General features: G+C 41.7%; 1 protein-coding gene across 2 annotated transcripts in view; it reads right to left on the bottom strand.

The window, feature by feature from the left end:
• rbfox1 (RNA binding fox-1 homolog 1) overlaps positions 1-25456 on the bottom strand; it is a 333005-nt gene extending 307549 nt beyond the window's left edge. For both annotated transcript variants that reach the window (XM_041207248.1, XM_041207249.1), the window contains exons 1-2: positions 25422-25456; positions 23939-24181 (exon numbers count right to left, since the gene is read on the bottom strand). In XM_041207248.1, the coding sequence (XP_041063182.1) occupies positions 23939-24181; positions 25422-25454 (276 nt within the window). In that variant the 5' untranslated portion in view covers positions 25455-25456. The remainder of the gene's footprint in view (positions 1-23938; positions 24182-25421) is intronic.
• Between the last annotated feature and the right edge of the window lie 259 nt (positions 25457-25715).

Genomic DNA, 25715 nt, shown 5'->3' with positions numbered 1-25715 from the left:
TTTCACGGTGGAGGTTTATCATAGAATCTGCACATCTCCAAGGTAGAGGAGACATTTCTGTGGACAGGCCTTACCTTGGTCACAAAATAACTCATGGAAATTTTGATGTGGTCATGTATCTCAGTAGAATAAATTAAATCACACTTTACCTGCTCATTAAGTTTATTTCCTGAAATTCAATCTGTTTACTTAAAACTAGAAATGTTATGTTGTGAGTTTTGCGTTGGCAGTATTTTACAAAGTTACAGACAGAAAGAGAGACGGACCAACTGTAAGCCCATACAGGCCTCACTAAAAGTGCCAAGGGAAAAGGTTTAATTTGCTACCTGAAGTCAATAGCCCAATAGACACTGAAGCATTAAATTAACATTTTTTAAAAAACAATAAATTTTATGCTAACTATAAGTGAAAAGAACAATGGCTTTGAAATTACACTGATCACAGGATTTAACAACATAACAGCTTAGAAGTTCAATCATGTCTGAAAACGGGTGCACAGGAGGCAGGGCCCATTCCCAACAGGGGTTCATATGATCCCATTATAAGTCAGGACTACCCACACTATTCATTGGCTGAATGCCTGTTTTGGAGTGCTGAAATTGAGCATATCTGATGTCATTAAAAACCAGCCAGTGCCTCTTAAACGGAAGCTTCAACAACACCCGCCCCCCCCCCCCCCCCCCCCCCCCCCCCCGCCGCCCCCAACCCCGAGAAATGGGCACAACTTGGCTGAATTTTGAACTGTTTGAAATGTAGATCAATGACTATCATTCTTTGGCCTCCACTCGACACTACATAAATTGACTAAAAATAGTACTGTGGTAAATTGACATCCTCCATTGAGCTAAATCATGACTGTCATAAATTGTTCAAATATTTTCCTTCTCCTTCAGAATATTCAGATCCTTAAGTACAAACTAAAAATTTTCCTAACTGAAATAAAATATAAAGGCAAAATACTGCAGGTGCTGGAAATAAAAACAGAAAATGCCGGAAAAACACAGCAGGTCAGGCAGTATCTGTGGAGAGGGAAACAGGGATAATGTTTCGAGTCCGTGTGACTCTTCTTCTGATATTGCCTGACCTGCTAAATTTTTCCAGCATTTTCTGTATTCATTTCACTTTTCTTAAATGGTTGTTTCTGGAGCAGTTCATACAATTGCAAGGGGTAACTCTAAGCAATCTGCAGCATTAAAAAAATGCCACCTTTCATGGAAATTTAATTGTGGCATTTGACTAAACAAATAACACTGAGATCCAGCACTTTGACTGACCCCTGGCTCCAAAGGTGGATCCAAAGCTGAATTCAAGATGAAATTGACAATCGTTAAGGCAGACAAGCATAAACGAAATACTTCACTGAAATGAACTAAGTGATAAAAACCAAATAGATACAATCCATTGGCAGGTTTTGAGGGTAAGAGAGATACAATATAGATGCAAATTATATCCATCTACCTATTAAAATACTAACAGAGGAGAAAAGGAAAGAAACAGACAACGAGATAGTGAGAAATAAAAACATGATTGAATGAGGGCCAAGATTTGAAAAATTAAATAAGCCTCAAAGTTACCAATGAAATAGCCAGATTTACTGGTAAGCATGTGAATACATAAAGCATTCAAGAGCAATAATTAATAGCTATGAGGGGATACAATATTGTAGCGATATCAGAGGCACGGCTTAAGTTTAGACAGGACTAGGAGCTTGATATTCACGGTTCTATACTATTTTCAGGCAAGACAATAAGGGAAAAAGAATGAGGGTAAGGTGGCAGTGTTGCTGAAGGTTTGTATCACTATCCTAGAACATAAGGAGTAGCAGTTTGTAGAAATATAATCCCTATGGAGTTAAGAAATAGGAAGAGAAATAGTACAATTTTCAGCGTGCACTGCAGGCCACCAAACAGTAGAATGATGGCCGAGAAATTGATCTATATTCACTCGGTGTGAACCTAGTGGCAAACATGAACAGCAAGACAGAAATTGATAAGCAAGAAGACAATGCGAAATTGATTCCCTTGTGTTATCAGACATGACCCGCATGCTTGGGCTAGCAGTCACGTCCCAAGAAGCGGTGTGCCAGTCAGAAAGAGGCCAACAGCCATGCCAGCAATAGGGAGTTCAGCAGAGGACAGGGGTGCATGGCTGGCCAGCAGTTTCAATATGCAACCAGATGGACTACTATTACTCCTTCTGTCTCAATATTTAGGTAAATGGACATTTTTTTTAAACTTACCTCACTTAGCAGTCTCCCTTTAAAGATTATTATTTAGCTGGACTGTGTCTGATAAAACTGAATTCAGGCAACAATCAGTTTCAAGATTGGACCTCAAAAATCCATTAAATCCATTGCCTATGCACCTCTTAACACCTGATTCAGGCAGGCACAATGAATGTCTACAGGGCATCTTAACCAATGTCACATGCATCACATAACCAGCATGGATTTAGTACCATATTGGATCCTTCAGCACCTCTTGCTGACTTGAAAAACAACAAATGGCTTCGATTTCTGGACCAAGTTAGGGGTGGACAATTGAAGACATGGTACAGAGATAAACAAGATCAACAGATAAATAATATCAGCCCATCTTAAATGTCCCAAGCTTGTCTGAAATAAAAGTAAAGCACGTGGTCAAATTGGGGAACACCTTTCAGAATGCATCCAAGCCCACTTTCCAGACCAATATATTTCTTGTTATGGCACAGTGGATGGTACATGCTGAGCTGCTCAAACCCCAGAGGGAAACTTGAAACAGCTGCCGAAACTGTTTTGCAATTTGTACTTTATTTCAAGATGTAATAAATCCATAAATAAATTTCAGTAGTAATAAATTCATTGACGCTTAGAGGTTTTTTAACAAAACTAAATTAAACATTTATTAAGAGAAGAAAAGATTTTAAGCATGTACATTGGTCTACAAATTACCACTATGATAACTCCTTACAGGGCAGTGGCAGTCTCATCCACCAACCAGAAAGTTAGGGGCAATCCCGCCTCAGTCGGTCTTGGAAGTCCTGAGTGTATTTTACATTCCTCAAGAAATTAACTGCCCACATTCGGACTTCTATCCTTTTAAGGGGCTAAGTGCAACCTGCAAGAGCTGCCAGCCAATCAGGAGCTACGGCTAGTGCTGGGACGATACAAGGCCTGGACCAGTGACAAAGGAGGAGGCCCTGGAGTGAAGATAAGTCAGATCAGGCGCGCCGGGGCAAAGAGGTAGAGCCTAGAAAGGTGGGGATTTGTCATGAGGTCAGGGACGGGTTCTTCCAGAAGAGGCAGCTCTCAGGTTACTCAATCAGGAGGGGCACACCACCCTCCCAGAGCTGACAGGGAAGCTGCCAGGGTATACCTGTCAGTCTCCCCACATGGCGAGTGCCCATCCGCTGCTGGTGAGATCCAGAAGCAGTGGGAAGAGACCCTAAATTGACCAAAGGGTTGGAGCTTCATCCGCCACCTACGCCACCCTTGGTAAAGTGCCAGCAATGGTGGGAAGGCTATGCCTTCCCTCTCAATATTATGCCCTCATCACCTCCCCAGCATGCTTTCTGGGCCCTGTAAAATCCTGGCATAGGTTCTAAAAATACTGCAAAGTCACTCCACTCTGATGGAATGTTTCCTAAGTTGTTGAAAGAAGTGAGCGAGGAAAGTGTTAATTGAATATTAATTGGGTGTTTAATAGTAGTCAGGTGCTGGGTATTAACTCAGTGTGTTCATATAAATAGAAGCAGCTCCCTGGAGCGGGAGCAGGTGGTGTCCACCAGTACGTGTGAGGCACCAGTGGACGCCACAGGGACTGGGGAGCATCATCAGCCCTGGAAACACAATTTTAATTTAAGTAGATAAGTTTCCTTTAAAGTTTTGTCCTTTGTTATAGTGCCCCTGTAAGGGGCTGTCAATTTGTTCATTTGTTCATTCGTTTAGTTTTGGGTTTTGAAAGAGTATAGCTGAAACTGTGGCTGTGTAATATGTATCTCTGTAAATAATAATTTGTAAATGCATGAAAACTTGCCTCCAGTTTTAGCGTTCATCGCCTGGTCATCGGAATAGTAACACAGAGACTCTGGGCACAATATTTTAACCTTTATTAAATATTCAAATTGTAGCATGGGATTGGACAGCAGATAATTCCAAACATTTTTGGTCATGAATGGAGAGAATAAAGTGGACCAGTTAACATCAAGTTAATTGTAGGGAATTACTTAAAACCATCAAGAAAGACAAAATTGGTACTTAGTTAGAAATGCATGGGTTAGAAATTACAACCAGCATGAATTTATGAGGGCAAGTATTATTTGACAAATCTAATACCATGTTTTGAATAAGTGACTAATTGGGTGGATAAAGGAAATGCAGAAGATATAATGTACATGGATCTTCAATGGGCATTTGATAAGATGGAGCAGAAATGACTGACCTCCCCTCAGTCTGCCAGGCAGTAAGGGAATATTTAATTGGGTGGGAGGGTGCAGCGTGGGAATCGTTTGGCGCTCCCACCTCCACCTGATTAAATTTGGAGTGGGAAGGCTCATGAACAGATTTCCAAATTTCCCATCTGGACAGTAATTGAGACCTTTTAGTTGTCAATTAATGGCCACTTAAGGGCTTCACCCCACCACCGCTGGTCTTCAACAAGCAGTGGGTGGGGGAGTCACCAGGTGGGTAAGCTGAAAACGGGCTCCCTGGGGAAGGTGGTGGGTGGGGGGCCACCTTTCAAAGGCATTCAGTGTCTGATTGAGGGACCTGACATTGCAAAGCGGGAGCATTGAAAGCCAACTCCTGCCCTTGCCTCCCCAGAATGGAAAAAAAACAGTAAAAACTGGGAAATAAGAATACTGGTCCAAGCTGGTCTTGTATACCGAAAAATGGAACACCAGTAAAAACTGGGAAAGACGAGTACTTGTCCAAACTGTTTTTTCCTATCCAACCCCCTCCCGTGACCCCCACCCTGTGACCCTCAGCCCGCCCTCAGTTACGTTTGGCCTGGGGTCGCTCGTTGATCCTGGGCCTCTGGTGGTTGCATTATCAGACAACCTTAAAGTATCCATTTTAGGAGAAAATAATTCAAGGCCAGTAGTTTTCTCGGAACATCTCCCAAAATGCAGGGTTACCTCCCATCTTACACCCTTCATGAAATAAGGTCTTCTAAAAGTCTCTTGCCTGTATTCTAACTCTAACCAAGTTACTTTCACCCAGCACCTTGTAGTTGCTGATCAACTTTGGCTCCCAGTTGAGCAACACCTTGATTATAAAATTCTCATCTGTTTTTAAAAACCCGCCATGGCCTCACCCCCTCCTTGTCTCTGTAATCTTCCTCAGCCCACAACTTTCTGAGATATCTGTGCTCTTCAACACTGTAATCTTTTGTATCCTCAAATTTAATCATTCCACCATTGGCAGCCTTCAGCTCTCGAGCCTCTAGAATTTCCTCCCTAACCCTTTGCGTCTCTTTTTCTGTCTTTCCTCTTTTAAGACGCTCCTTAAAATCTATTCTTTTGATCAGGCTTTCATTCATCTGCTTTACTGTTTCCTTATGGGTCTCGATATGAAATTTTGTTTGAAAACGCACTTGTGAAATGCCTTGGGACATTTTGCTACATTGAATGTATGAAAAGTTTACAACAAGAACTGAATTTATGTATGTGCATAAACCACCACACGTGCGAATTCTGCAGCAGTGTGTGATCAGCTCTGAGTGCATTTCCAACCTAGGATTGGACTAGACACTGAATGGAAAAATACTGAAGGGTGCAGTTGGCAAAAAATATAGACCTAATGATTCAAGTGCATAATCCCCTGAATGAGTTGCTGCTATGATCGGATACTGGAGCACCATGTGACTGTGTGAGGAACATGTGCACCTCATGGCCGTGTCACAGCAACGGAGGTCAACAGCCGTTTGATGCAAATGAACATGTTTTTCAGCACAAGCGGCACCTCTATTATACTTTGCTTCTGTTCCCCTTCCGCTGGACTCTATTCTACAAAGATTGCTTGTTTTAATGCCGATTATGAGTTTTCTTTCCTCTCAAAGTATATCAGACACCTGAATTCACCTCGATGCATGTGACGGAAATGTGAACTGCAATATGCTATGGCTCAATAGAGATTTCATTGAATTTAATTAAAAAAAATCTCAAAAAGATATGCTTACCGTTAACACAAAACAGTGAACAGGTTTTTTCTTCAACGTGGCTGTGAATGCTGCATTTCTGAAAGAAGCTTTTTGCTCCTCAAGGTGAAGATTTTATGCGTGGGATGTGTCTGCTCAATGGGCACAATTTTACACTTGGTGGGCGGGCTTGGCGGGAGCGGTCAGGAAGCCAACCGTTGCCCGCGATCGGCACTACACTGTGATTTCACGCTGGCGGGCCCACCCAGCGTGAAACTTGAGCGGCGGCGCTGAGCGCTGCCCGAATGGGGTTTGGGAGGGTAGTGCGAGCTGGCCGAGAGCGAATTTCGTGCACGCGCACGAGTGAGCACTGCATCACCTGCATTAGGTTGGACGGGCAGCGAAAAGTTTAACTTAGTTGATAACTTAATGGCCGTAACACACCTTTTAACTGTTGGCAGGCGCGCTGCCAGCTCTGTTGCGCGCCCGCCGACCGAACTATAGCGCGACTGCGTGTTGACGTCAGAACGCTCAACCGACGTCATCATGCATTATTTCACACTCGAGCAGGTCGGGCACGTGCCCACCTGCCAAGCGGAAAGCTTTGCCCTATTGATGGTTAACTAAAGCCTGCATATTCACGCAGTTTAGTTCTCCATCTTTGCGAAATGGTGCCTGAGGCCCAAATCTGGAAGTCCCGCCTGTAAACCTGGTCCTCACCCTTTTTGCAGGGTGGGAGCAGTTTGTAGTTTGCACATTCATGGTACACAGGGGCAACTGCACATGTTAAAGTACATCTGCCCTCAGTCTGATCCGAATTTTGCAAGGAGGGAGTGGGAAATGCAACTTGTGCATTTTAGGGCTGGTAGGAGAAGGGCCTAATCTTAGAACATAGAAACATAGGAAGTAGGAGCAGGGGCAGGCTATTCAGCCCCTCAAGCCTAGTTTGCTATTCAACAAGATCATGGCTGATCTTCTACTTCAAAGCCATTTTCCCACATTAACCCCATATCCCTTAATAGGCAGGATTTTATGCGTTGGTAAGCGGGGGCGGGGCCTGCTCACCGACACATAAAATGATGCGTGGTGATGTCGGGGGGAACTCCCAAATTCACCACACCCCATTTAAATTTTCAGGAAGGCGGGGCCGCAGCGAAATTAGCTGCGCGCCCACTGACCTGTCAATGGCCAATTGAGGCCATTGACAGAGTCAATAATGTAATTAAAGGACCTGCCCGTCCAACCTTAAAAGTGCAGTCTCGATTTTAGGGTTCCCCCCATCTGCACAGGGTGTGCATAGCGCTTCTGTGTGGACGTCACGCTGGGTGGCTTTAATTGGCCTGCCCATGTAAAATGGCGCTGCGCCTCCGATTGGGGGCTGCCGATCAGAAGTGTGCCTGTGCGCATCCGCCCTTCAACTTCCTCCCCAATGTGGGGAAAATTCAGCCCAATATCTTTAATAACTAGAAATCTATCACTCTCTGTCTTGAATATACTCAATGACTGAACCTTGGGAGCCCTCTAGGTAGACAATTGCAAAGATTCACCACTCTCTGTGTGAAGAAATTCCTCTTCATCTTGGTCTTAAATGGCCTACCACTTATTTTGTGACTATGCCCCTTGGTTCTAGAACCCCCCACATCCGCCAGCCAGGGGAAACAGCCTTCCTGCACCTACCCTGTCAAGCTCTGTAAGAATTGTGTGTGTTTCAATGAAATCACATCTCATTCTTCCAAAGTCCAGAGAATATAGGCTGAGTCTCCTCAATCCCTCTTCACAGGACAATCCTGCCATCCCAGGGATCAGTCTGGTGAACCTTTGTTGCAAGTATATCCTTTCCTAGGTAAGGAGACCAAAACTGTACACAATACTCTAGGTATAGTCTCACCAAATCTCTATAAAATTGCATCAAGACTCCTTTCCTCCTGTACTCCAATCCTCTTGCAATAAAGGCCGATGTGTCATTTACTTTCCTAATTGCTTGCTGCACCTGCATTTTAGCTTTCTGTGACTTATGAACAAGGATATCCAAGTCCCTTTGGACACCAACACTCCCCAATCTCTCATAATTTATGAAATATTCTGCATTTCCATTTTTCCTATCAAAGTGGATAACTTCACATTTTCCCACATTATATTCCATCTGCCACGTTCTTGCCCACTCACTTAGCCTGTCTAGAACCCCTTGAAGCCTCTTTGCATCCACCTCACAACTCATAGTCCCATCTAGTTTTGTGTCATTTTAAAAAATTTGAAAATATTACATTTGGTCCCCGCATCCAAATCATTGATATAGACTGTGAATAAATGGGCCCAAGCACTGATCTTTGCGGTACTCCACAAGTCACAGCCTGACAATCCAAGAATGACCCATTTATTCCTACTCTCTGTTTTCTGTCTGTTAACCAATTCCCAATCTATGCCAGTATATTACCCACAATTCCAGGTTCTTTAATTTGCTTATTAACCTCTAGTGTAGAACCTTATTGAAAACCTTCCAAAAATTCAAATACACCCAGTCACTGGTTTCCCCTTAACTATTCTGCCTGTTACATCATTAAAAAATGCCAACAGGTTTGTCAAGCATGACTTCCCTTTCATAAATCCATGTTGACTCTGCCCAATCCTACCATCATTTTATAAATGTCCAGTTATGACATCCTTTATTATAGATTCTAGCATTTTCCCTACTACTGCTGTCAGGCTAACAGGTCTGTGGTTCCCCCTTTTCTCTCTCCCTCCTTTCTTAAATAGTGGGGTTACATTTGCTACCTTCCAATGTGCAGGAACCATTCCAGAATCTATAGAATTTTGGAAGATGACCTCCAACATATCCACTATTTTAACAGCCACCTCTTTCAATCATCTGGGATTTGGATCATCAGGTCCAGGTGATGGATCAACCTTCAATCCAATAAATTTTTCAAGTAGTACCTCTTTATTAATACTAATTTCTTTCAGTTCCTCATTCTCACTAGTCTCTTGGTTCTCCAGTATTCCTAGGAGGGTTTTTTGTATCTTCCTCCATGAAGACAGGCACTAAGTATTTGTTTAGTTTCTCTACCATTTTGTTATTCCCAATTATAAATTTTCCTGTTTTGTCTTTGCTAATCTTTCCTTTTTACACACCTATAGAAGCTTCTATGGTCCATTTTTATGTTTCTCGCTAGTTTACTTTCAGTTCCTATTTTCTCCTTCTTTATCAGTTGCTTGTTCCTCCTTGGCTGAATTCTAAAATGTGCCCAATCCCCAGGCTTACAACTATTTTAGCAACTTTATATGCCTCTTCCTTTGATCTAATACAATCTTTAACTTCTCTTGTTAGCCGTGGTTGGATCACATTTCCTGCAGGGTTTCTGTGCCTCAAAAGAATGTAAAATTGTTATAAATCATGTATTAATTCTTTAAATGCTAGCCATTGCCTGACTACCATCATATCTTTTAATGTAGTTTCCCAATCTATCAAAGTTTCCCCTCATACCTTCATAGTTTCCTTTGTTTAGATTTAAGACCCTAGTTTCTGATTGAACAATGTCACTTTCAAACTTAATGTAAATTTCTATCATATTAAGGTCATTCTTCCCTATAATCTCCTTTACAGCAAAATTATTAATTAGCCTTTTCTCATTGCACAATACTAGATCTAAAATAGCCCATTCTCTAGTTGATTCCTCAACATACTGTTCTAGAAAACTATCTCAGATACATGCTGGAAATTCATCCCCCACAGCTAATTAGGTTTACCCAGTCTATATGTTGATTGAAGTATCCCATAATCACAGTATTACTCCTGTTATATCCATTTCTAATTTCCTGATTTGTACAGTGCCCTATTGTTCGGTGGCCTTTAACCAACTCCTAATAATATTTGCTGCCCCTTGCTGGTCCTTAGCTCCTCCCAAACTGATTATACATCTTGATCTGCCAATCTACGATCCTCTCTCAATAATGTACTGATCTCATCCTTTATTAACAGTGCTACCCTACTTCCTTTTCCTTTTTGCCTAACGCTTCTAAATGTCAAATGTCCTTGAAAGTTCAGTTCACAGCCTTGGTCACCCTGCAGCCATGGTCTCCATAATGGCAATTTGATCATACCTATTTACTTTGGCACGACAATGTATCATGTCTAATGTGAAATGTTAATCATTAGTTTCATGGACTGATGTAATACCTTAGATTCGTTTTAAAAAGGAAAATGAAACAGCGAGAATTACAAAGACACTTTGTTTTAAAATGGCTGCAGAAGTCACCTGACCTACAAATTAGCCAAGTTTCTAAAAGCCTCTGAAAGCAGATTACCAAGAATCATGTCTAAACAGTTCCCTGATGGACTTCACACCTACTATTTTATGAACATTCTGCAAAACATAAGGGCAATAGGCCACCAGTCTTCATGACTTCAGAAACTATCAAGAACAAAGAAGGACTAACGAAACTCGTGATGCAAGAAGGATCCTAAGGACCACAGATGTGTTTTGATGACATTTTGATAGATTTGATTATGGGACATTGAAGCTCCTTCATTAATACATGTTGCCTTCCATTGTGAGCCAATAGTAGCTGTCATGTGATCGAGCCCCACTTGGTTATAAGTTTGTCTACTTGTTGCAGCAAAAATAAAGGAGTCGGCAGAAGGGACCAGTAACATCCAAAGGAAGATTGCAGAATGAAACTTCATCTCTCTGCTGTTCTTAATTTCAGGATCCTATCTCTGTTATAATTGGAATACATCACAGAGATAGAAAGTTTTAATTGATAGGAACCTCCAGTGTCATGGCATCCACTTTGTAAAAATATGGATTACAGTTCAAAAGAGGCTGTCTCCAGAAAAACAACTGGCTTATATTCACCACAACAGCCCTGAAATTTCAAGACCACCAAAGTCTGAGCCTGTACTGTATGCCACAACAGAAGTCATCTGCATAGACAAACTTTCCAGACCAGCATGGGGCTATGTCGTTGGCATACAAACTGAATAGGGTTGGGACTAAGACAGACTCCTGGGGAAGCCCATTCATCTGATCCTCCAGGCACTAGTCTTGTCACCCATATGCAACCTGAACCATCTGTCCCGGAGTAGCAGTTCAATGGAATCAGTAAGCCAGGGAGGGATAACCCTTGACATTTTGACAAATAGGCAAATGTGCCGGACTGTATCATATGTTGCAGTGAGGTCAAGGAAAATTGCCCCTGTTTTAAGATTCCTTTGACAGCCATTTTCAGTGAAAGTGGTTAATGTGAGGACTTGATCACATGTGCTTCTTCCTTGTCAGGAGCCTGCTTAGTCCACACTCAGGATGATCCCCACTTCTAGCTGGATCTGCTGTGGAATTAGGCACTCTACTACCTTGAAGCGAACTGATAACAGGGATATTGGACAATCGTTTGGTGGTAATTTTTGGTCTTTGCCTGATTTTGGGAGGCCAATGACTTTAGACATGTGCCAGGATTTTGGCAGTTTTTTTTCACAAATGACCCTTATAAAGCAGCAGGGAAGATGTTTTCATGACCAGCAGCAGTGCCCAGCTTTATAGTTTGTAATATTTTGTCCAACTCCAGGATGGTGAAGGGTTCAGATCTGGAATTGTGCAGCTTATGGAAGGATCTCCACTCTCTCCAGATTTGCTTCTTCACTCTTTTTTTCCAGCAGTGCCTTTCCCAAGTAAAATAGATGGCTCCCTACCCGATTGACATTTACGGATGGCTGGCTTGGCTGCTCCCAGGTGCTGTAGGACTCTCCAACATTTTTGCCTTGAACGGGTGAATTGCAGGTTCTTTGTTGTCTCTTCCCACCTGGTCCAGTGAACATAATCCAGGGACTCAATCAGATGGTTTGTTATGTCTGGGTCATCGGAGGACTCATATTATCGGAGTTGGGAAGCAGAGTCTTCCTCCAGGCAAAGTACATACACAAGGCAGTATCCCCTTGGAATGGTTTTGGTGGCTACTTTGTAGATGGCCCTGCATGCTCTGCAAGTGACTATATGTCAGCGCTATAGGGGTTTTTCAGGATGGTATCCTTATATGCTTTGTTACAATAGCTTGCTGTATTCCTCCTCATTGAATTCTTCTTTGAGCTGGTGATGATCAGTAGTTGAAGTCGAAAATGAGTCAGAGATGGTCAATGCTGGCTGTGTGGAAAGTTGGGCAGCATTTGGCATGACGCAGGAAGTGGATTACTGTGTACTAAGCTGACCCAGCATGAATGAAGAGAGTACACACATTTCCATCTAGCAGAGTGGAACGTTCCAGGCTATTTGGAATCATGGAGGAGAGTAAGGTCATGCTGTGAACTCCAGTTTGCAAGTTTTCACCATGTGCATTAACCTCTTGGTAGCCCCAGTTTGTGTAGTGGCTATTAAGGTCTCTGGTATAGGCAGCTGGGTGTGGTAGGATTAGGAAGACTTGTTGGTTCCAGCTAGCCCTAAGGGGCTTGTAGACATTAGCTATCTGGAAGGCACCAACATTGATGATGTTGGAGTAGTCAGCAGAGAACAGCAAGTTGCTTGGACAAATGTGGCACGAAAGTGCAATATGCCACACCAGTTTGAAAAGATCTATCTTGTCCCTCCCGGCTTTATCCGATGGAAGATATGTTTCTTGAAAGCATATCATATTAATGGCATGTTGTTGGGTGAGGATGCTGACTAGGTGTCTCTTGGCTGCATTGAGTTGCAGGAATGAAGTGTGAGTTCAATAGCATGTGAGCCACAGGATTTCATATTGCTGGTGGGCTTTGATTCTGTGATATGAGGATTTTTCAAGTGCACACTTATTGAATTGGGTTTGCTAGGAGGATCATTGGTTTTCCTGGTGTAGGCTGGGTACTGATGGGTGGCACGATGAGAATGCTGATTGGGTAACAGACTGGTGAAATGGGCAGACACCTAGCACATGAACGCAGAGAAGTGTGATGTGATGCATTTGGAAGTAAAAATTAAGATATATAACATATATAATATATATGTACTGAATCTTTTAGGCAGTGGGCAGGCTAGGCAGAAGTGAGCGGGGCGGTCATGGAGCCGATTGCCACCCACAATCTGGTCAGCTCCGCCGTTTTACGCGGGTGGGCAATTAAGGCCTGCCCAGCATAAGATGCGAACCATATCACTCAGTGCTGTCTGTGCAGGTGGCAGGAGGAGAATCAGGGCAAATGCTCTTTTGCGCATGCGTGTGAAAGAGCACTGCAATCTCCTTGAGGCAAGTAGCTGCTTCAGGAAGACTGAATCGCTATTGTAAATAATGAATAAAAATGTATTTAAACATGTCCCCTCATGTGACTGTGTCACATGAGATGGGACATGTTTTTATATTTACTGAAAATGTTTTTATTTAATTAATAAAAGCTTTAGGAAACCTCATCCCACTTGTGGCTGAGGTTTCCTAAAAATCGCAAAGGCTGCTTGGCCTTTTCGCCTGCCCATCAACCTTAAGGCAGTATTAACAATTAACTTAATCAGCTCCTTAATGGCCTTAATAGGCCGTTCACTTATCAGCAGGTGTGCAGCCAACTCCAGCCTGCCAAACGAAATATCGCAAAACAGCGCGATGAGGTCTGGACACATGCCTGACATCATCACACGTCGTTTTACATGTCGGCATGTCGGGCCTGCCTCCACACGCCGACTGAAAAATCCTGCCCTATATATTAATATATGTATATATATATATGTTATATAAATGAAGTGGCGCAATTTTAAAATGGAATGCAGGAACAGAAAAACCTGGAATGTATGAACACAAATCTTTAAAGATAGCAGGACAAGTTGATAGAACTGTTAAAAACAAGCTTACAGAATCCTGGGTATGATAAATAGAGCAATAGGGAACAAAAGCAACGAGTCATGATAACACCTTTGTAAATGACTAGTTGGGCTTCTTTAAGTGCTCACCAGTCCTCATGCCAGCTCATAGATAGTGAGAGTTCCACTGAGGCCATTAAAGGGCAGAATTCCCAGGCAGCTTGAGAATTTCTCTATATGCTTCCTTGAACTAAATAACATGAACGGAAGAATGACTCCTGTTCCCACCGGCTGGAAGCTAATGGATCAGTTCAAGCAGTTTCAAATTCTAGCATAACTGGGTTCCTACCCCAACCCTGTCCTCAAGCGCAAATCAACCACTCTGCCTTCTTGAAGCCCAGAATTCCACTCGTAATCAATAAATAGATAATTGTAGTAAAAGAGAAGCAAAGCAGCAGGTTTTTAGAGATCGCTTTTAGTAATTAAAACCTTCATCCAACCTGTGTACCAAGCACCATGTTACAGAGACGAACTACAATGCTTCAGACCCACTGTTCACTGGACACTGCGGTATTAGGTTTTTCATTAAAGCCTCCCTAAATGCCAATACTCAAAGTTTAGATCATCCAAAGTTTATTTTTTTTGCTAGAATTAGTACATTTTTTGACTATTCTAAAAAGCTACGTTGATTGGAATCTTGGGCTTAGAAAGTCAATGGATCCCATCCCTAATTTTCAAGCCCTAAAATGGCAGCTAGGAATCCAATCTGTTGGGAGTGGTGCGTGCACTCCTTATTTGCTGGAAAAGCACTGCCTGCCATATTGATAAAGGTAGAAAAAGATAGGTGTCCAGAACCAACAACTGCAACGTTCAGCTATTTGCACATGCAAAGTTTTGAACACCTGCCTGAGGACCCCTGTGCAAGGTTGGGTTTTCCTGAACACAACCAGCACTGGACCAGCGGCAGGAAAACATCATCTCCAAGCAGCCTAACCAGCAGTCTTTAGATCACAAAACAAAATACTTACTTGAATGTGGAGCTAGAAGGATCAATTTTTCCCCCAGATCCACTACAACGTTGGTGCCATTTCTGGCCCTTGCCCAGACACCTCAAGAATGGCACTCTTCCCTCCCCCATTTTCCTCCTTCTGATCTCTTCCCTCCTTATCTGATTGCTTCCTCCATCCTAATACCTTCCCCTGCTCTCCCAGGATCTACCTGAGATCCTCTGCTGACAACCCAACAGTCCAAAATTGAAATGCTCATCATTAGCGAGCTGAATGTGATGCCCAACAAGCATCTGGAGCTGACTGGTTTTGTAAATGAAGCCCAATATCGAGTGTACCTCGAATTCACTTGTTCTGGCAAAGACAAACAAATTTCTAGACCCCTGTTCCTAATCTTGTGGATTTATGTGTAGCTAATGTCACTCAATCTACATTCAGTGAGGTATAAGTAGCCAGGAATAGCTCTGGCTATTACCATGTTGCAGGACCCAGGCTAGAGGTGTCCTGATATGCAGTGAGGTGAGAAGTGCAAAGCATGATCGTAGGCAAAGCCAGTTGTCTCAGAGACTGTGCCTTACAGATTGGGACATTTAAACAACTCAAGAATCAAAAGCTGTTCAAAGTATTTATTGAAATCCAATAATATAATTCCTTGTGCTTTTTTGTTACAAAGACAAAGATAAGCATTTCAAATTCTAATCCAAAAAGTCTGCCTATCTAAATTATATGAATTGAAAGCAAACTACTCTGTCTAGTTTTGGGTTATGTTGTCTCCTTGGGGCTTAGGATGTAATGCAGTAAAATGAACACCCCCTCAGAAATCAATATACAGTAGGTGAATATTCTCATGTATCTATTTCATCCATAAAAGATGTTTGCAGGCTTAATGTAACCGGTCTAGGAGAGCATTTATTCAGTGCTAATGACATAAATTATTGACAACTTCAATGCTTCAAGACTAAAGGTACAATTTTTACCAAGAAAAAGCCAAGGATTTATGGATAAGGTCATTCTAAAATTGCAATATTTATTTCCCCAGCTTTTTGCAGGCCTGTGTTGAACCTATGTGGGAAGTATAATAGATTATTTCTGCATACATTTTCATCACCATTTAATCTTACTGCTGCTATTAAAAGTTATTTACATTTCATTGCAATGCTCTGTTCACTGATGGATTGTTTCCAAATTACCCCAAGCAGGTGAAGATAGATATGTAACTAGAATGGGCAAGTGAATCATTAGAAATAGCATATGCTTGTTTGAAGGTTTTAACCTTTTTTTTACATCAATTGGACTGCAAATGTCTTCATACTGATTTGATTTACACTATCAGTGGTTAAACATCGTGTCACAGGCCAGTTAATTGCAAACATGGAGTAAACTTTAACATTCTCATATCCTATATTTCATTTTATAAGGTGCTATTACCTGGAAGAATATTTGGCTTGCAAACCAAAATTGATGCTTATGATTTCAGGTATCTGAGCTGTTGCCAGGAATAATGTTCTGCTGTCTGTTTTCTAATAGTCACATTCATGTAAAAAGATACTCTTCAAAATTGTCTCATAAAATTATGCTGCTGTAATTTCCACATTACAACAGTGACTGCACTTCAAAAAGTACTTTATTGACTGTAAGTCGTTATTGAGACATCTGGTGGCTGTGTAAGTTCTTATATAAATGCAAGTCTTTCTTATTTTTTTTCTTCAAGCACTAATTTGTTAAGTTACTTACAAATAATTTTAAAATACCATCTGAACTAAAGTAATTTGCTGTCTCATTAAAATCATCCATTTTATTCCACTGCTGACAGAAGAAGGTAGCCAAACTTTATCAAGTTCACTGTAGTTTTGTCAAGTTCTATCTTTGACTTTGACATTGGTAATACTGCAGTTTGTTACTAGAACTTCAATTCCAGTTAGAAAAGAAATGTATACCATTGTCATTTTTGTGCTCTCAGTTTAAAATGGCATAATGACTTAGAATTACTTAGAAGTGCTGTAATGCTAAAATGCGATTAGACAGAGGTCCAACCTTGCGATTTTTATAATAGAGAATTGGATTGATTCCCAATCAGAGGGTCAGAAATTTGAATTTCCATTTGCTTTTTGCCTTATCTGTCCCATGAGATATGTTTTTTCCGGCTTTCTACCACATTGATGGGATGGGACCCAGCAAGGCAATGGAGCATTTTGGGGATGGCTGGGTGGAGAGTGATTAAACAATTGAACCTTCACATTATATGGCCTGGTAAATACTGGTGCAGCATTAAAGCTCATTAATGGATTTTTATAACTAGACCCCCCTTCCTCAGACTTTGAGTTTACGAAGAAGATAGTTGGGGAAATGGGGGTTAGGTGAATGGGCTCACCTGCACACTAACAACCAAATTAAACACACCTTAAACCAGCTTATATTTCAGCTCTTTCCTGGACTCGAACTCAAGTTCTGTCGAAGGGTCATGAGGACTCGAAACGTCAACTCTTTTCTTCTCCGCCGATGCTGCCAGACCTGCTGAGTTTTTCCAGGTAATTCTGTTTTTGTTTTGGATTTCCAGCATCCGCAGTTTTTTTGTTTTTAAATTAAATTGGGTCTCTGACTTTCTGGTCTTCAGAATTCTGTGGATATTTTCCAGCTATTTAAGCTCATTAAATCGAGTCTTCATCAGTTTTCCATTGAACTATCAAGCAATGCTATTAAAAGCCACCCAAAACGTGAGGCAGTAACGGAAAATATCCTGCAGAATTTCCACATATCACTGAAGATAAGGATAAAATGCAGCAGACAACTAAAATGTCATCCTCAAAGTATTCAACATCTAACAGAATCAACACTGCAGTCTGCTGAATGTACTTAAAGGCCCAGGTTTTTGCCATGACAGAGCATCTTGGTGAAAATGGCAGAACTGGCTAAAAATCATAAGTCTCAACCCCGAACATGGTCCTTCCCATTTTCGTGGGGGTGGGAATGGGGGCGGGGCATGTTTCACACAAACTCATTTTACGGAGGCAGCTGACCACTTAAATCATCAGCTCCCTCCACTCAAGTGGTATTTTGGAAGGCCAGGAATATGAAACCCCAAGTATGCAGATTAGACCAGGTGAGAGCAGGTCTGAACTTTGTGGATTCGTTTAACCTTTAAATCTTTGGAACCAAAAATGTCTGGATTATTAAAAAAATGATTGCTTGCTATTTCACTCTGTCAGTCGACATAAACCTGAGGGTTTCCATTACTGGATTAGTGCTGTATGACTCATTTCACAACCATCCATTATCACAGTAGCATGCCATTTCAGTTTGATTGACAGCTCCAAGTGATTCTATACTCTTTGATGTGGAGCTATGAAATGGGTTTTGTTATAAAACTTGATGTAATTGAAGGAATGTAATTGTAGTTAATGAGGTTTGATGAATGAGAGTTGAATACTTTTTCAATATAGTGAAGTCTGCTGTTGTATTGTGTTTTTAAGGGATAGCAGCATGCCATCACGAGAAGAGAAGTATGTCATGTGATCCAGTCTCAGTTTCACTTTGGCCTGTGAGAAGAGCACAACGCACACAGCCCTGTCTTCAAGCTATCTATCCATATATATATATATATATATATATATATGTTCTTACATGCCTAGTCTAAATAAATGAACCCACAACATGTTCACACAATCCCTTATGAGTGATTGGTGCCTTTACATCATTATAAAAACACAACATAGTGTTCAGCGGCAGTCAAACAGCATGGCAGCAAGGTTAAGTAAAGGTACAACATGGTGATCAGCTTTAGGTCATGCTACGTGACATGAGACAACCCTTGAAATTTTGATCAGGTCGCAATGAGCTTGCAGCATCAGAGAGTGTTGAAATTTCAGCGTGGTGACTGTGCTGAAAAGCTTTGAAGACACGGTGCTTAAGTGAAGAGCTGGTAAGCAGATGGATCCCTCGTGGTGAGACTGCAGCAGGTAACCTGTCAGTTCAGTGAGTGGGACAGCACGTCGAGAAGACCAGACCCAGGTTGGCTCAGTTGGGACGGGTAAATGACCATGGTGTGGGCCAGATCGATAGCAAGCGAGGAGAAAGGAAAACAAAACAAATCCATCATAAAAATCGGGCCAGAGAAGGCTGCGATTATAATGGGTGGCTTCGGGAGTTGCTGCACAATAAATTGAACAAAATAAGGAGGGAAATCAAAGGGATATTGTCAGAGCATTCACAAAATTGCCTGGTATGAATTGGGAGGCAGCTGACCTACTAAAGCGTACAGAGCTATGGTTTCTTGATTCAGGTGTATCTGAACCAGACAAATAAGCCATAAAAATTCGCCTAGCAATTGAGAATGAAGGTCTGCACAGGCTGAACATGTCAAGATTAACTGTAGAAGAGTTAAAGGATCCCCAAAAGATATGGACTACATTGGAAGGCCAGTTCAAAATCAGGTTAAGTTTCTGTATTCATTGACTAGAGTTCATGTCATTTCGACAAAAGCCTGCTGAATCTATAGACCATCAGCAGATGCAGAGAAAAGGGTGCATACTGTGCTTTTTCAGATGCAGAACTAGAGACAGAATTGTTGAGTTGGTGATTGCATCCACATGCATTGAAGCATTCCAGAAAGATCTGCTGGACAAGCCCAAAACGTATGGTACCGAATAGCTATTCAAGGGTGGACCCAAGTACAGAGTGATCCTTGCAGGTTGATGAATCTTACATGTCCTAAGCACAACCCCAGTTGTTGACGTACTCACTAGAATACTCAAACCCAGCAAGACATGTGGAAGGTGTGGGCTTCTGCATACAACAAGGAAATGCCTAGCTTTCCATCAATTTTGCAATGGCAGAAAAGGCAGAAAAGTGGCAGTGCATGAAAGCAAAGACTGATACAACTACAAAGAGCTGTGCACTGACCCAAACACAACACGTACCTTCAAGCAATAAGACTGACCATCCGGTATCCCATCAGAAACATATACATGGTGTCACTGACAAACCAGAAAATAACGATGATGTGCACGATGAACCAAAAAGCGGTAGGTACCGTCACACCATCTGAAGTGTTTGCCAAGATAAAAATGATCTCTCCTAAGAAAGTTGATAATTACTCATTATTGGCCAAGATTGAACTGGGTGCAAGTGCTAACATACTAGCCCTATGCATCAACAGACATGGAAGGCCATGGCGAAACCTACTGCTGTGAAACTTTCAGCGTACAACAGATCACTAATCCCTTGTGCAGGTTCCATAGTCCTGTAAAGCAAGTACAATCAATCCTCCAGGGTGTCATTGATGTTCTACATCATGGAGACTAAAGGCCCAGTGATTGTAGGTCTATTGGCATGCTGTGAACTCACACTAGTGACAATCCATAGAATTAGTCAGACCTCACAGGACAGATCAACTTCAGAAACCACTATCACCTCAGTTCACAACCTAACATTGAATTATCAAGAATGTCTCGACAAAATTGGCATTTTCAAGGGAGCTGCACTTGCAGGAGAATGCAATCTTGTGCAATGCAAATGCCAGCAGTTATAAGAAGAAATGGTGAAAGATTTTACACTGCAGAAACTGTGGAAAACCATCATCAAAGGATGGCCTGATTCAATTCTGCATGTCCATGGACACATGAGACCATTTTAACTTTAACAGGATGAGCTAGACATCTCCCAGGGAGTCATTTTTAAAGAATGACATTCCCAAGATAACTGTGAATAATTAAATATCTCATTCATGGTCACCATACCAGAATCTTCATGATATTCTTCAACAACTTCATCACTCACACATGGATATAGATTGAACAAGAAGACTCACAAGAGAGACAGTCTATTGCCAGGCTGTAAACGATGATTGAAGTCGTCTTCAAGAAGTGCAACATTAAGTTTCTACCCATCCTTCCTCCATAGTCGCATCCGATTCATTTATGTCCATGGCACTGACTTCATTATCAGCGTTGCCTACTTTACCAAGTACCCCATTATTCGACGATTGCACAATATATCCAACACAACAGTCGCACAGACTCTAAGTGCTACTTTCAGTTTATTTCGTGTGCCTAGAGAGATCATATAGATAACGATCCGCAATTCATTGAATGATTTTAAGGCAGAGGTAGATAAATTCTTGATAACAGGGAGCCAAAGGGTATCAGAGTAGGCAGCAGATGAGACCACAACAAGATCAGCCATGATCTTATTAAATGACAGATCAGACTCAAAGGGGCTGAATAGCCTATTCCTGCTCCTAATTCATATATTTGTATGTTCGTATTAAGTCATTTCAGGATATGTGTGTAAAGTGGAATATCAATCACACCACTTCCTCTCTTCATTACCCTAGATTTAATAGTCTAATTGATCAAATTATTTGAACAGTGAAATCCCTAATTCTGAAATGAAGACAGACCAAGAAAGATTAATATATTGCAATGTTATATCTGAGAGCGACACCTTTAAGTGCAATCATTCCATCACCAGCAGTGCTCATGTTTGGTGGACCAGTGCATACCAATTTATCTATTCTTACCTATTCTACCCTCTCAGAAACTAGAGAGGAGCTTTTAAAACTGCAAGAGAAGATGACCAATGTGTGCGATAAAAATGTGGGTACAGAATTGCCAAGTTTCAGTTGGGACAACAAGTTTGCATCCAGGGTCCCACAGAAGATACATGGCAACCAGCCAAGATGACAAGGATTTGTTCTGAACCAAGGCCCTGTGAAGTCATTACACACAAAAGGTATAACAGTGAGGTGTAGCCAAAGACAAACCAGATCCATTCCAGCGCCTCAACCATATACAGTCCTATTGCATCGAGAATACAACCAGGAATCATCCAAGAATGACAATCCCACAGATCACTGTGAGCAATTAAAGAAACTTCCAGACAAGGTTACCATCACAAGATCTGGGTGTACCAGCAGATTACCTCTACACTTTAGAGACTCATAGATTCAACAGTCCTATACACTTATACAATGGTAACTAAACATGAATATGTATTGTAAATAGTTATACTTGTTTGGAAGAGGGAAAAATCTTTAAAAAGAAAAGGGGATGTTATAATATGCTTAAAGTATAGCAGCATGCCATCACTAGAAGAGAACTGTGCCATGTGATTCAGTCTCAGTTTCACTTTGGCCTGTGAGCAGAGCACAACAGTTCTGCTGCTGATGTCCTCAAGCTTTCTATCCATGTATATATGTTCTCATGTGCCAAGTCTAAATAAATGAACTCACAGCATGTTTACACTATCCCTTATGAGTGATTGGTGCCTTTATATCATTATAAAAACATGAAATCTGCAATAACACTTAGAACTTCATTTTATAGAGCTATATTTATCCCATTTCTGCATGGGTTCTGAGGTCTTCTCATGGTGGATACTAAGTGATTTGGCATGGTAGGTGTAAGGCAACAGGTGTTGACTGGGGAGCATATGTTGCTATTAAGTTGGCATAGGGGCTATAAAGAGCCATTGGGGTGGGTGGAGGGGTTAGGTTGGCATGGAGGGTATGAGGGTTATGAAGGGTTGGTGGGGGGCATGAGGTGTTATGTGTTGGCATGGATGCAGCATGGGGAGTGTGTGGGAGGTGAGTGATAAGGGCTGGAGGGACGTTTCATGTTTTAATCTTTATTTTTAAACTTAAGATGTGGCACCAGAGTCCTGGGGCAGGCCTTCCACCCAACCCACCATGCACCTGGCATTCTCCTCACTTCTTAGCTTGCGCGCCCTGACGTCTAATCCAGCTTGCCTCTCCGGACCGAAAATTTGACGCCTGGGCAGCCATTTTCAACGGTCAGGTTGGCGGAGCCTGGAATTTTCCTGTATCTGTGAACCCAGGAGCGAAAATCTGGGCCAGAGTATTTGATGGATCCACTGTGATAAAACATAAATAAGCTGTCAGGCCAAAGACCCAGCATGCTAACATTGCTTTGTGGCAACCAATAAAACATCATGTCATCTTAAAAAGTTCAGGTACCTTAGTGTCATATCACTGGAATTGGCTCTGATGGAGTGTTTGACAAAAAAAAACAAGAACATTCCACAGATAACACTGTCCTGATCTGGACCAATACACAGTAAGAATTGTGCAGTCCCCTAAGACAATGGTGACTGAGGCAAATGCTTGTGGGGACAGTGAAGTGTTGATACTTGAGTGGAACTGGTTAACGTATTTCATTTGACAGTGCTTTCTCGATTAAATGTAGTATTGTGCACTTTTCATATGCAAACACAACACCAGAATCTATCAGATTCTGGTTCGTCTAGCTATATTCTTATTAATAAAAAGATTGCATTATTAAAAAGATTGGAATTGGAATCAACTTTAAAATCCCACTCTACCTAAAATGATGGATGATCTGTCCAGCTCCATTTTGAATGTAACCAAACAAACAGCAATTATAGCAACAGGGGCCAGACTCTGTGCTATGCTTTATTTATGGTTTACTTTCTTACCTGAAAGTAAGTATATGACATTAGAGCTGTTCAGTAAACTGCTTAATGCAATAGGCCTCAAAGTTGTTGGTTTCTCTTGGGGTTATACGATAATTGAACATAACTTTTCAGATTTCTAGATGGTAACATTTTAGTGACGGTTAAAGAGCCAGTGGTGATTGGGTGACACTCTTAGATGTCTGGAAATTTGAACACATTAAAAAGACACACTCTTTACAAAAAGTGTTTGACAAAACCATGTCTTATGTGTGCGAGCACCCAACCAGCGTATGCAAACCATTATTCTGTAACGCGCAAATCACACCTGAAGAAAATGACACATGATTCTTCGGTTTCTGTGTCCTCCCAGACAAACAGATTTTTTCATGAAGATTGTGCTCCTATAATAAGAAAATTGGTGACAATATTCTGAGTTGATGAAAATTTATGAAAAATGTCTCAAACAAATGGAAGACAAAAGTGAAATCCAAACTCCAGTTCATAGCCAATAGACTCTTTTTATACCTCATGATTTTAACCCAGCATTAATCAGTTGGCAACAGCTAAGACAAAGGCAGGCAACCAAAAGTTTGTGGTTTTGACTCATGGACTGGAAAAGTAGAAAATTTGCACTTACTGTGGCTGTTCCGGACACGGTTTGTGCATTTGTGTCGGTACCGCTCTGTTCTGAATGTGTCTGGGCAGTAGGGTACATGTTTAACGTGTGCTCAGGGACTGTGGTCTGGCCTGTGTAGTCCGGGGCTGGATGGGGATGTGGAGCTGTGTATTCTGTCGGGATCCCATTCTGAGGTGGAGCAAACTGAGCTGACGCATAAGGCTGCGCCATAGTGTCAGGGGGTGCTGTGGCTTCCTGGTTACCCTGTGGATCAGAGGAAAGAATAACAAGAACAGAATTAAAGACAGGGAAAACTCATTTCCAGGTATAGTTGGCATGCTGATTTCTCATACTAGTCTTTCCTCAGTCATAAAACAGCTGCTGTGTGGACCCTGCAGACTCTATTAACATCATCAGTGTTTTCAATACAACCCCCCCCCCCAATTAATATTCATGCTTTCACACTTTGTGATAATTACTGCCAACATTTAATTAGAAACACTAAACTCTCACACATTACCTCAGCACCCAAAGCTTCATGCAGCTTAAAACTCAAATGTTTAGCACAAATGTGAAACTGTTTATAGTGTGATGTCTCAGCAGCGTCTGACACTGTGGGGATTGTTATTGAAGTCATCAGGTTTTTTTTTGAAGCTGCTTTGGGGCTTCGAATCCCTTATAAAGTAGTTGCTGGCAGCAGAGGAGAAGAACAAAGGATGGCAGACTGTCAGCCTCTGCTAAATGTGCTGGCCCAAATCTAATGAAAACCACATTTAGCTCGAAAATATGCTTTACGTGGCGCAGTTAAAAATCCAGTTTATTGCTTTCAGCTTGAAGGCAAGCGATAATATAACTAAAAACCAGCCTAATCACATCGAGGTCTTTGCAGACCCAACACATTAAAAAAAACCCTTTTAAGTTGTCAGTTCTGACACAGCTCTGAAGGCTTCATAAAACTCCTCTGCCACATAAAGGTCTAAGTAGCCAGTTTTCAAAAAAGTGATTCAGGGCTCTTTTCGCTTTCTGCAGTCAATTATGTTGGGATTTTTGTGACAATCAGCAAGGACACAAAACAGTGTCAGCATTCAAACACCGAGGATTTGCAGCTTACAATGAGTGCTGCAAGGTTGATGTAAATTATATTAAGCAAGACTGCCATACCATCAGGAGAGCAATGTGGGCTCACGCACATTGACGGAATTCCCTTGTGTAACAGTGAAATGAACAATAATCCAACAACTCCATAGAGCTTCCAAAAAACCTGCTGCCACGCTTGCATTACTGAGCCTTAATGGTGTAATGCTGTTGTGCACCTGGAGACTAAAAGCAGCACCACAGAATCTCATATCACTGCAGCACTTACTGTGCGAGCGATTCACACTCTAGCGGAGTCTCTCACATGGGACCTGCACCTATTGCCCTGCTTCACAATTCAGACAATTTCTTGATTGCTATCCCACCTCAAAAATATAATTTAAAAACAAAAGAAAAGGAAAAAGAATACCTGCTGCACCATCTTGCTCCCTTTCTCCTCCATAAACTTATGAGCTGGAATACTAGGCCCTAAAGCATCTGCCAAAAGCAAGCATCAATTATGGATGAAGGCGTGTGCGAGCATGTGTATGTTCAGGGGGTGGGGGGAGCTTATGCATTGTTTTCTGACCTCCCACTCAACATCTGACTGCTCCCAAACCTGAAACATATGGGTTTTCCTGCCAGACTCTACCCAGTTAATCACAGAAGGCCACTCCTCTGATGACTGCTACCAGATACAGTGTAATAGCAACTGCCAGACATT

Source organism: Carcharodon carcharias, chromosome 15 (assembly GCF_017639515.1).
Source record: "Carcharodon carcharias isolate sCarCar2 chromosome 15, sCarCar2.pri, whole genome shotgun sequence".
Taxonomy (NCBI): Eukaryota; Metazoa; Chordata; class Chondrichthyes; order Lamniformes; family Lamnidae; genus Carcharodon; species Carcharodon carcharias.
This window is presented reverse-complemented; position numbering and strand designations above follow the sequence as displayed.